The 13,208-nt window shown below is 37.3% G+C and overlaps 1 protein-coding gene across 2 annotated transcripts in view; it reads right to left on the reverse strand.

Moving 5' to 3' along the window:
- The window catches only part of Rasgrf2 (Ras protein specific guanine nucleotide releasing factor 2), a 216,077-nt gene that overhangs the window by 83,835 nt on the left and 119,034 nt on the right, over positions 1 to 13,208 (reverse strand). The window contains exons 13-15 of one of the 2 annotated variants that reach the window (XM_070031169.1): positions 7,093 to 7,175; positions 3,298 to 3,546; positions 2,407 to 2,795 (exon numbers count right to left, since the gene is read on the reverse strand). In XM_070031169.1, the coding sequence (XP_069887270.1) occupies positions 2,407 to 2,795; positions 3,298 to 3,546; positions 7,093 to 7,175 (721 nt within the window). The remainder of the gene's footprint in view (positions 1 to 2,406; positions 2,796 to 3,297; positions 3,547 to 7,092; positions 7,176 to 13,208) is intronic. The other variant, XM_070031170.1, reaches the window with a different exon arrangement.

A 13,208-nucleotide genomic window follows, 5' to 3' on the forward strand; every position in this document is an offset into this window, starting at 1 on the left:
GTACCAATAAACAAGTCCACTATGAAATACTGGGGTAAAAAGCTCTTTGTCAATTTGGTTGAGATTTTACAAGCATAATGAATTGCCCACATTGAAACAAATAGAACAATGAGATGTACCAGAGGAATCTCTATTAGCTCACTGAGTGTTTCATTTCTTTCATTCATTTAACAATTTTTTTTCTTGTTTTGTTCTTTGTTTTGTTGGTACTGTGGTTTACATTCAGGACCTTGTGCTTGGTATACAAGCAGTCTACCACCTGATCCAGGTCTCCAGTCCTTTTTGCTTTAGTTATTTTTCAAATAAGATCTCAGGTATTTGGGTGAGTCTGGCATAAACTATAATCCTTCTGGCTAAGCCTGGGACCACAAACATGAACCATCATTCTTGGCTTGTTTGTTGATAAAAGATCTGGCTAACTTTTTTTTTAACCTGGGCTGGCCTCAAGCATGATCCTCTAAATTTTCCCCTCCCAAGTAGATGGGATTGATTACAGGTATGAGCCACTGCCCCAGATCATTTAACAAAAATTTACTTCCTACAAGGTACTGTTCAAGATACTACGTATACAGATGTGAATAAGATAGACAAGGCCACTGACCTCTGGGAGCTGGCATCAGAAAAGCTGTCCAGGTTTTAAGCCAGGGAGAGCCAAGGTGTTTCTGGATCACAAACTAAAATTAATAGGACTGTAGTACAGTAGATAGGGAATATGGCAAATGCAAGCCTAGAAGAATGAGAGGGAGGGAGGGAAGAAAAAGGGAGGGAAGGGGGAGAAGAGAGAGAGAGAGAGAAAGAGAGAGAGAGAGAGGAGAGAAGAGAGAGAGAAAAGAGAGAGAGAGAGAGAGAGAGAGAGAGAGAGAGAGAGAGAGAGAGAGAGAGCACTCAAGTCTCAGGACCCAAAGTCCCTGGAAGGGAGAATGGGAGAATGTACTTATTTTATTCTATATGAAGTGATAAATCATAGATAATTTAAACAAGAAACCATATGACTTAATCTACATGTTAAAAACCATTTTGTCTGTCAGGTACTCGTGGCTCATGCCTGTAATTCTAGCTATTTGATTCAAAGCCAGCCCTGGCAGGAAAGTCTATGAGATTCTTCTCTTTAATTAACCTCTAGAAAACCAGAAATGACACTGTGGCTCAAAGTGGTAGAGTGCTAGCCTTGAGCAAGGAGCTCAGGGACAGTGCTCAGGCCCTGAGTTCAAGCTCCACAACTGATGAAAGAAAAAAAAATATTCTGAATCATTCCATATTTGTCTGTGAAAATGGCCTTGGAGCATTATCTTTAGTTACCTAAGGAGTTTCTACCTTTTTTTTTTTTTTTTTGTCGGCCATAGGTCTTGAACTCTGGGTCTGGAGGCTGTCGAGCTTTTCAGCTCGAGGCTAGTACTCTACCACTTGAGCTACAGCGCCACTTCCGGTTTTCTTGTGGGTTATTGGAGATAAAAGTCTCAAGGACTTTCCTTCCCAGGCTGGTTTTGAACTGTGATCCTCATATCTCAGCCTCCTGATCACAGGATTACAGTATTACAGGCATGAGCCACCGGTGCCCAGTGAGTTTCTACATTTTTAAATAGATTTTATGCTAAATATTTTTTATTAATTTAAAGAAGATAATGTCTGTGAGAAAGCAGACTTTTTGAGGATTTTCTTGTATGGTCACTTGAGCAATGGCTTTCTTCTTTACTTAGTTTCACATTCTTCTTTTGTTCTAAAACTCAAACAGCTAGCCTTGACAATCATAGTATCTTTGTCTTCCTGAGGGTGGAATATCTTATAATTCTGTTTCATTTCATACTATGAATGTGTTGGTGAGTTTTTAAACTGTGTGCTAACTGAAGTAAATTATAAGAACTGAGAAACAAACAAACAAAATCCCATCTTGTTTGTGTCACAGATAATTAACATTGCCTCTGCTTTGGTTTTTCTTTTTATGTCTCTGGAGTATCAGCCTCATAACTAATCTGTTCAGACATCTTAGTGCTACTGGACAAGGTCATCCATAGTGGAAAAAGGTAGGAGCAAAGCAGGTGTTTAGGATCGAGACTGGTGGTAGAAGAATAGCCTGCTTCTATGAAAAGCCTTGTGGTAGGCTCTTTGCCAGCCAGCTTTAACCAAATCCCAAGAACTTCCAGAAACAGCATCCAGACCATTGGCTTTTCCATATACAACTGATTACAGCTAGCCTTGGACAGTAGAGGATGACTCCTAAGTCTGCTCTCTGTTCTGCAGGGGCTTGGGAAAGCTATGGGAAAGTTCTCTTCAAATTAGCCACTGTGAAATATGTATTCTACTTTTTAGGAAATGTAGTAAAGTAAGGAGTGAGGGTTCTAGAAGGCATGGTGGGAAGGCAGGCATCAGCAAAATGGGATGTGATCACGTTGATGAGCTAGATAATACCTCTTTGGATACTTCGCTTTAGCTTGTTACACAGATCCACGCGGGGATTATCTACATTCTCTTCTACAGATCCCGGACTTTGCTCTGGAGAAGAGAGGCCTCTGCTAAGATCCAACGGTACTTTACCAGTGTGTGGCGGTGGGGACGCTGCAGGGCTATGGGTGGTGGTAGGGCTGCTGGAAGACGAGGATGTGGTCAGGTCCAGGGCTCCTATCCTTGAGTTCAAGGGAGAAGTCAAGGACAGCTTTCTGGCCCTCACGGGGGAGGATGTTCTGGACACTGCCAGTGGTGGTGGGGAAGAGAATTTGCGACACAGTCGTGGAGATTTTCCATCCACCAAATGTTCGCCTCTGTTGTTCTGGCTGGTGGCAAAAAACAATTCTAATGACCTAAAAAGAAGAGCAAATGCTGTTAACTAAGCTGATGACCCAGTGACAACAATACCCCAGAGGTCACTGGAGAACATAGTCTCTCCATTTAAAGTCAACGATACAATTACACTTCTACTGTGGGGCTTTCCAATAGTCTAAATGGTCCTTTCTGAAGTTCCTAGATACCCATTAGGAATTGCTTAGACCCTGCTCCTCCACTGCAGTCCCTTCAGGACAAGAAGCACAAGATTAGCATTTTGGAGGACCTTGTCAGACCTACAGAACTTAGGTCCAACCCAGACTCACGGAATCTCCTGCAATTTAACAAGATAGTCCCCTAATGATTCTTTTATATATAACAATCAAAGGCTACTTGAAGACTTCAGGGTGCTCAATTTCTTCGCTGGACAATTCCTGTGACCTTTCTTACCACTTCTACTGATGGGGTATTGAAGGTTCAGAGGTGAGTCAATACCCTGGGGTAGACATCTACACAGTGACAGAAAACAGAAAGGCACACCTGACAGGGATGGAGGTAAAAGGCCTCTTGTAGATGTCAGAGAGCTTTGCCAATACCACAGCAGCCGTGGTGAAAATACGGTAAGTGTGCAGGAAGGTGTTGAGGAAATCAATGCTCAAAAACCGCAGGTCAGTCAGTCGCTCCAAGAGGCGCTCCACGCTGGCATAGCGGATTTGGGGCACTTTGCAGGAGTTGAGGGTTTTACTGAAGCAGATGTCAGTGTCGTCTTTATGAAGACGGGCATCAGACCTATGTACATGGTAGAAATACATTAACCAACCAGGGAAGAGCACACAGCACATTCATAACTGTGCTCAGATCTGTCAGTATTGTGGGTCTCCCACAATAAATGATCATTATGGTCATTTATTCTCATAATGATCATTCAGGCTCTTCTTGGTCTAGCTACTTTGGATAAAGCTTCTGTGAACATTTTTAAACAATAGCAGGAGATAGCCTTTCTACTATATCATAAATAGCATATAAAATTTTATGTAATTGTGTTTTGTCCTCTAGAAACAGCTATTTCCCAGTTCTACTCAGTGTATTTATTAGTATTTGTTCTTTCAATCATTTATCTCTAACACCTTTCTACAGTTCAGGGTATCTTTCCCTATCTTCTTGAACCAAATGCCTAATTTGTTTATTTCATTCTTCCTGTCTTGCGAAGGTGCTTAAATTTTCTGAATAAAACTTAATAGATAAATTGACATCAATACTCAGTTCATTAAACAATAGCAGTAGGTGAAATATGTTCCCCTAAGCAATACCTACCACTGCTGGCCTGCAAAACTTGACTTATTCATCGGCAAAGGTTCCATCTGGCTGCATTCCACACACACACACCCCAGCCCCCCGAGCCCCCGGCCTTCCCACCATGTGGCTGTTGTATCCTGGATGGATGACTAGGAGCACTGGTAACCTTAGCTACTTTCTGAGATTCCTGTTCACCTGGCCTGAAGCATCACTACAGGTAATCAATGAAACCCTGGATTTCACCACTTAATTAAAAGCTATCTTACAGGATCTATGACTGTCAGTGAGCCAGCTAGCTGTTTTCTAAACATCAGTCAGCTTGTTGTGAGAACCATTAGTTCAATCTTTTAGCATTTTGAGAAATTTCAAATTATATGCTTATTTTCTTTGGCTAACAAAGGAATCAATAGCTTTCTTAGTTTGCTTTTAGAAGATTCCCAGCTCAGAGTTTGCTCAGCACAGACAGAAGTATTGAATTTGCAGCCTGAAAGAGCATTTTCAATGACCAGCCTGACTAAGGGTAGCCTGTGAGCTTTAGTCATTTTATTGATTTTGGAATACACAAACACATCTTTGGAGATTCTTGATAACAGTATGGTTCTTCTATTCTTCATATAACTCTCAACCAACTTTGTTTTTCTGATTCTTAATTTCTTCTCTTGAAAAAATGACCTGAGTAACTTTTTTGAATCCATCAATCCACTCTGAAACATCTGAATGAAATGATCACTTTTTCTCTCACTGTTAACCACCAACAATCTCCATTTTCTAAGAAAGTTAGGGTCAAATGGTTTTAAAAGAAAGAAAGCTTTAACTAGACACCATTTAAATGGATATCATGATTTTGCATTTTGGTTGTATTTTGAGATTCACATAGTTCGGTTATAATTCATTTGTTCAAACTACAGATAAAAATGTTGCAGTCAGTATGAAATTAACTTAAAATGAAATTACACCATTGTCCTTCAAAATTATGATCTCATTTTCATTTTAATAAATGAGATTAAATATTACAAAATTACTTAATAGGATCTTACTTTATTTCCTAAGGGATTCTCAAGAAAGGTAGAATGTGTTACTTAAGCCTCCCAGGATAATAGCAACTCCTTTGTGGTAAACATAAAAAGCAATTGTGAGAGATCAAAAACAAATCATCTTTTGGGATTGACAAATCTGAAAAGGAAGTGAGTGCTTACCAAGTGATGTTATGTCAATAGTAAGACATAATTACCCTGTGATATTTTTTCTTTTAACTCTAAAAACTTTTTATTCCCCCATCATGGCATGTAGCCATGGAAAGATACAGAAAAAAGCATAGAGAGTTTAGGTTGGAACAGAGATGGTAAAATAATATTCTTTCCTCTGATTAAGGAGAATCAGGCTCAATGAGGCTGGGAAAACTAGAAGGAATAAATTCATGGAACTTCACCCTGTCTTAGAAATGTAACTAGTGTAGTCTAGGTGTCTTAGTTTTAATCCTTATAGCCCAAGACTGTTAGAAGAATAGCAGATCCTAGTTAGTCAAGTATCAGTGCTGTATACCCAAAGGCAGGCAAGTTTTGTTCTACATAAAAGTGATCAAGCAATTGAGATTGGACATGACATGGAAAAACTGGTATGGTAAGGGAGTAGATGCATCTTGGTGCCAGCCACAAGATTAAAATTGTCTTCAGTATTAACAAGATGTATATATACAAGATGGATGGCTTCCTGGAGGCATGGAGATTCTAACTTGTCCGTAACTTTCTGACTGATACATTCTAGTTCTTTCATGGACACATAATCTTCAGAGGTTGCTTTCCAAAAAAGAATGAAAATAATATATAGCACTCTGTGAAATGTTTAAAATAAGACTCCTATGGTAAAAAAAAATTAAGAAAACTCTAATTGAATGGTTAGAATTAAAAAATTAGGCCATAATTTATGCTTTCAGACTGTTTCCTATTTATTCTTAATCTTAGCATCGTACATTTTAAAGTAAGCAAAGAAGCATGCTAAATTAAAAATTTAGAAAACTGAATGTAAAAAAATCTTGGCTCTGAACCTTTAAAAGAACTAGTCTCAAAATACTTTAAATTTTATTTACATGTTATGCACTAACATACTCAGTTCTACAAGTTGTACTCTTGTTAATGTGTCAGAATTGCAAAGTCATCCTTCAAAATGCAATGTTATTTATTTTGTCTCTGCATAAACAGTCCAGACCTCAAAATATTCACACATAAAGGAAGCATGTTCTTAGTTTCAAGTAACTTTTGTTTGAAAAGTTCGAGCCAAATTACTCTTAAAATACACTTTGCTCTTAAAACTGGGAATGCAAATAACCAAGAAAATGTGGTTAAGGAACAATGCAGTCCATTTCAAAACACTCCCCAAATAATTCTGAATTTGAAAACAAAATAGTGTGGATACAAAAGTATTAACACAGAAAGCTCTAGTACATACTTATTGATGTAACTTCTTATTCAAAAGTATAGCTTCCCCAATAATCCCTGTAAGCTACAAGATTCACTTTGTTGGGGTATTTATAGTTCAAGATGGCTGTCTGGAGCAGCCACTTGTCAAAATCAGTTCTAGGCTGTGGTCAGAAAGTATCAGAGCCCAACCATTTTTTTCATTTTTTTTTGAAGTGTGTTCAAGATCTAAACATCTTTCCACCCAAATCTGAGTAATAGGATTCATACCTACCTGGACTATGCCAAACTACATGAACCACAGCTTGATTCATCCCCTAACTTTAAACACATCTGTCACTAATTCAATTGTTTTAAATATTGAATTTGAACCTTGTGAATGAGGGTATATGTGAACATTATGAAAGGCAATTTTTCTATCTTAGAAGGTAATAAACAGTGAATCTGAAAAACCATTTTGGTAGTCTTATTATTTATAATGGCACGACATAAACCAATTATCCTATTGCTGCCAAGAAAGACTTTTAATAATAACTCCTACTACAGCAGTATTTTATTAAAGGTTTTACATTCTCTGTCAATTTGATCTTGATTGAAATGCAAGGGAAAGGACTTTTACACTTACTTAATCATATGTGGCACAGTAACTTTGGAATTTTCTTCAAACACTATAGTCATTAAGCCATTACAACGTATATTGTCCACACACTGTGAAATTTAAAAAACAAAACAGGCAATTAAAACCCACAGGAAAACTTAAACAGATTCATATATTCCCAGAAAGGTTTACAGCCAAAAATACTCATTTAAAAAAAATTACCACTAAGTAGTTGTAAAAAGGAATTACCATTCAACATAAGTACAAATTTATCTGTGTGTGAGTTGTGCACACACTGCCACCCCACCACCACCGCCAGATAAAAATTACATGGAGCTGAGTAGTTTCAGTAACAGTATTCCCAAACTGTGCACCAACCAGAAGCCTGACAAATGCCTATGGATAGAAACAGGATTGAACTGTCTCAGCATCCCAGTTTATACTTTCTGACTGTGCTCCTCTTTGCCATATTACTTTCTGCCACCAGAGATGGGATGTTGAAATTTGGTCTTGGATGGAATTCAGCTCTTCTCACCAGCCAGCTCTATGCCCACTTCTCAGGTATCTCTTTGCCAATAAATTCCCACATTTTACTAGTGTGTCTAGCAGTTTCTATTGGCACTATGTGGGGCTGGTAAGGGATAGAGTGTCATTTCTACTGTTTCTGGTGCATTTAAAGCCCTGACACTATGTTTTTTCTCTTTTCTAAGAGGAGAACTCAGGTTCTTTTTGCTCATTATCTCTTTTCTTTCTTCATATCTATGCTTTAGAAATTTTACATTTTCCTCCACAATTATTTTGGATTAGAGAAGAATTCATTTTGAATTATAATTCATAAAATAAATAAAATAAAACATAAAATTTAAAAAGTAAACAAATTTGGAAATCAGAAGTTGCCTCCAGTTCCCAGGACACTACATAATACTTTGTGGCTACAACTACTGGTACAGTGAACCTGGAGCCTGAGCTCAGGGCAATCCTAAACCCTGTGTCCATTACTGTTCAGTCCATTTATTCTATCAGTCATTTTCCTAATTTTTTTCCCTTAAAACCGGTTTTACAATATGGCTAAACACATTTAAATTGTAAAAATAAAAGGAACAGAAAGAATAACAGAGGGGGCTTAATATGACTAAAATGCATTTTATGTGTACACAAAGAGCATGATACAGTCCATTGTACCTTTAGTTTTGTTTTGTTCTGATCCTGGGGCTTGAACTCAGAGCCTGGGCACTGCTCCCTAAACTTCTTTGGTTCAAGGCTAGCATTCTTTTTTTTTTTATTTTATTTTATTATCAAGGTGATGTACAGAGGGGTTACAATTACATAAGTAAGATAGTGATTACATTTCTTGTCTAACTTGTTATTTGTTTCTCCCTCTTTCCTTCCCTCAAGGCTAGCATTCTATCACTTGAATTTCCAGCTTTTGGTTAGTTCATTGGAGATAAGAGTCTCACAGACTTCCCTACCCAGAGTAGCTTCAATTCTGATCCTCAGATCTCAGCCTCCTGAGTGGCTAGGATTACAGGCATGAACCACCAGCGTCAGGCTCCCAATATACATTGTTTAAAGATAAAATAAAAATAAAGTTGTTTTTTCACAATTTTTGTGAGGGATAAAGGACCCCCATCTTATAAAATTAAAGCCAAATATTTTTAAAGTTCTTCTATCCATTTCCTTAAACCATAGCATAATTTTGAGTTCTGTTTTATATACAAATGTATGGTTATTTCATTATAAATTTGATTGTGTGCACTGACATGTGAATTCCATCTGAATCCTACAAGGTAGATTATAAAAATATACGTGATAAGACAAAAGTTGGAATCAGAAGAGATTTGGATAAAGGGTGGCAAATGATAATCCTAGAATGAGACAGCCACACCCAGTTTATGTTGAAAATATTTCCTGAAAATGAGCCTCAAAATTAGTGACCTATTGAAAAGCCTCACAAAGGACACCGACTTCACGACAAAATCCACAGTGGAGCTAAAATTCAGTTAATTCTAGTCTGAGACCAGAGACAAATGTTCTTGTAAAGAAAATATTGAAGGGCTGGGAAGGTGGCTCAGTGGTAGAGTGCTTGCCTTGCATGCATGAGGCCCTGGGTTCGATTCCTCAGCACCACATAAGCAGAAAAAAAAAGCTGGAAGTGGCACTGTGGCTCAAGGGGTAGAGTGCTAGCCTTGAGCTGAAGAGCTGAGGGACAGTGCCCAGGCCCAGAGTTCAGGCCCACGACTGAACCCAAAAAAAAGAAGAAGAAGAAAAAAAGAAAATATTGAATCATGTAGTGAACAATGTCCTCAACAATAATTTTAAGGTAGCTATAAGTTGTACCAAACTTAAAAAAAATAAACTAATCATTGGCTGAAAAGAACTATTTCAAATGAATGTTCCCCATGGTGGCCCCCAGAGAATGTGATCCAGAGGCCAACCCTCCTGCTGAGCTGGCTACAAGCACTAGCTCCACATTCTGCACAAAATGGCCCTGGTTGCTCCTCTTCAGGCTTATCCTATGTTCATGTCATTCTTGTGCCTCAGGAAGTTGAAAATGATATTCTCAAAGTCCTGAAGCTGCAGTGTTCTCCGTATGTGCTTAAACATAATTCAGTGTTTCTGCCAGGAAGCTACACTTCCACGAGAGGAGCTATCCTTCTGGGTGAGAAAAAAAAAAAAAGCCACCCACCTTTACAGGAGAGCTCAGACAGGGTCAGTTGAAATTGTATGTCAGTGGCTCCATAGTGGAAACACACATGAAGGATGCAAAAGATGAGGTTGCCCAGTGCCCATTTACAATGGAAAGAGAGTAAGAGAGAGAACTGAAGAAATAAGCTGAAATCAGGCTATGAAAAAGAGGATCTTGAATTTGGACTTTATCCAGAAGGCAGATGGAAAGTCACTGAAGATTTCGAAGCAGTCCATTTATGTTGGAAGAGCTACACTGGCTTCATGGGAGTATTCATTGAAAAGAAAGAAAGAATGAATGGAGGACCAAAGGATCCAATAAATGAAATAAGCCATGCCTCCTTGTAAGGCAGAGTTTTGAATGAAGAGGAAGAGGCAGAGATAGATATTTTAAAGAAAGAAATCTGATAAGTTGCTGCACAAAACCAAGAGGAAAAAACAGCAAAAAAAATCAAAGATGAACATTGTTATAAGGTAACTTAAAATGTTTCTGATGAAAAAAGTCTATCAATATAGATCACTTCATATGACAGACAGACAGACAGGCAAGCAAGTAGGTAGGCAGGCAGGCAGGCAGGCAGGCAGGCAGGCAGGCAGGCAGACAGACAGACAGACAGACAGACAGACAGACAGATAGATGACAGAATGTTTTTTGAATAACACAGCAGTTAGCTAAAACCAGGTTATCTTTGGATTCCTCAAAAGCACTAAGAAAACACACTCATTATATGACACTAAGGATTTTACTAAATGCTTGTCTTTTGTTTGTATTTATTAAGAACTAATTATGTGACAATTATTTGTATAAGTGCTGGCAGTTGGGGGACAGGGTAAAAATATATATGAAAGTGCTTTGAAGAATAATAAGCATGCTGTTATTTCTATTGCTCTCCTCATCACAATGGGAAGAAGATCATTTAAGATACAGAATGGAAGAGATCTTTGTTGGTTTTTTCAGTTCTCTTGCTTCATGAATATAGGAATTCAGAATTTGGAAATCCCAATTCTGGAATGTAAGACATAATGTAGAAAGGCAATACATGTAGACTGCTATTTTTCATTTTAATGTTTCTACCTTTCATTATGAAATACTTTACACACATAGAAAAAACATGAGACTTTCACACCAGCCTCCTAGACTTAACACTTTTGCATGTTTGCTATAGGTGATTCTTTTATTTTGAAGGATATAAAACACCCCTAACACAGTCTTTCAATTCCAGTAGCCTCTTCCGAACTCAGAATAGTTACCATTCTATAGTTGATTATGTCATTACATTCTTCCATTTCTCTCTGTGTGTGTTGGAAGGAGAAAGGAGAGAGTCCCATGCTTCGAACTTGGGGTCTGGATGCTATCCATATGGGATTTTGCTCAAGGCTAGCATTCTACTACTTGAGCTGCACTTCTGGATTTTTGGTGACTAATTGGAGGTAAGAATATAATTGACTTGCCTGCCTAGGCTAGCTTCAAACCCCAATTCTCAGATCTCAGCCTCCTGAGTTGCTAGGATTACAGGCATGAACCCCTGGTACCAGGCCCTTTGCTTTATTTTTTATTTTACTTTGTATGCACGTATTTTCCCACTGTAGCACATAATGTTATTTTCATTTTTTAAAATTTATGTAGATGGTAATTTGCATGAAACATTGCTTTGAGATTTATTTATGCTTATCTGTATAGTTCATTCATTTTAACTGCTATATATCTTATGGCTTAGGACTGTATCTAGGATTGTATCTCTATACATCTCTCTGTGAAAAGATCATTACCTTGTAATCCTATTACTTAGCACTTAATCTTCTCATTAGGCTTGATTGATGTACTCTCTATCTACTTCCAATAACTTTGTAATTTTGATGTCTACAGCATTGATTTTTGGATTACCAGTTTGATTCTTTGACATATTAGCTTTGTCCTTTTAAAAATTCATTCTTTATATTTATATTTATGTGAGCTCATACTGTGAGCTGATTTTCAGAATGTATTTGCATTTGTTTCTTCAAGCTTCTTAAGAATTCATCAATCTAAAAGTCCCTTTTAGGAAGGGGTAACAGTGCTCGACAAAAAATGTACTCATTGCCTTACTCATGTAACTATAACCCCTCTGTACAGCTTCTTTACAATAAAAAAAATAAAAATAAAAGTCCCTTTTATAATAACTTCTCCATTTGGAATGTTCATACTATATAAATATTACAAATCTAATTTTAAATGTATAGGCCAGAGATACATTCAAGTTTTTACATGAGATTCTTTTTAAAATTCATGATCCAAGACAAAATGTCCTTTTTATTTCCTGGTCCAAGGGGTGAAATTTTTAAAGTTCTTATTGTACAGAGGTGACAGCCATCCATGATCCAAGCTTTAACCAGGGCTTCTGATTACTTAAACAGTCACAGGCTATTTTTTGTCCTCTTAAATGTTAAGTATTCTAGGGTTTGGGGCCAATTTCCAATCTAAAATCATTTGTACATCCTCAAGTCTTAGGTTTATTCTTCTCTAGCTTTAAGTTAACTTTTTGTTTCTGGTTAGAGAAACAAACTACCTGTAATATCACTATGTAATCCAACTTTATTTTACTAATCCTATGTGTCAAACATTTTCATCTGTAGCTAGATGAGACCTAAAACAGCAATAAACTTGCTGTGACTTGAGATAAATGTTTTATATCCAAAAGAAGAAATTTATATGACTACTTTTGTGCATCTCATATCCAGGGTCAAGTTTCATTCCTAAATCTTTCTGATTCACATGTGAAACATTCAAGTTATTCTCAACAAGAATAAAAAGAAGTTTTCACTTATGTTCAAGTTTCAATCTGAACCCACGCTCAGAAAGAAAAGACATATAATAAAAAGTCACACCTTATTTATACACAATATCTGTGGGATAATAAATGGGGGGATAGATAGGTAAATGATACATAGATCATATTATAATATATCAATGTGCTCACTTCAGGGACAGAGTAATAGGAAATCCACCAACTCTACTTCAAGCAGTGATTTCTGCTTTAATATCACTTCCATTTGGGACTTCAAGCGGACCATGGTGGCACATGCCATGGATGAGGCAGGAAGATCACGAGTTTAAGACCATTTGGAACTTCAAGTAATGTTGCCCTGAAAAGGCAGGAAGTAGTCTTGAAAAAGAAAAAAATACCTGCAGCATCTTTCATATGTAAGTACATATGTGAACATACTATAGTGCAAAGTGTGATATAAGAACACTGGTCATGCGTCTCTTCTGGTTTCAGCAACTGTAGATCCAGCCATCTGTACATGGAAATTATGTGGAAAACAAGGCATCTGTATGAAAATATATACAGATTTACTTTCTCATCACTGTTCCCTAAATGATATAGTTTATTTATAGCTTCTTAACAATATAGTTTAGCAATTGTTTTCACAGACTCTCTGTTGTTTTCATTAGTATATGTAATGTAGATGTGACAAAG

This window comes from Dipodomys merriami, unplaced genomic scaffold (genome assembly GCF_024711535.1).
Source record: "Dipodomys merriami isolate MVZ:Mamm:240054 unplaced genomic scaffold, mDipMer1.0.p SCAF_20, whole genome shotgun sequence".
Lineage (NCBI taxonomy): Eukaryota > Metazoa > Chordata > Mammalia > Rodentia > Heteromyidae > Dipodomys > Dipodomys merriami.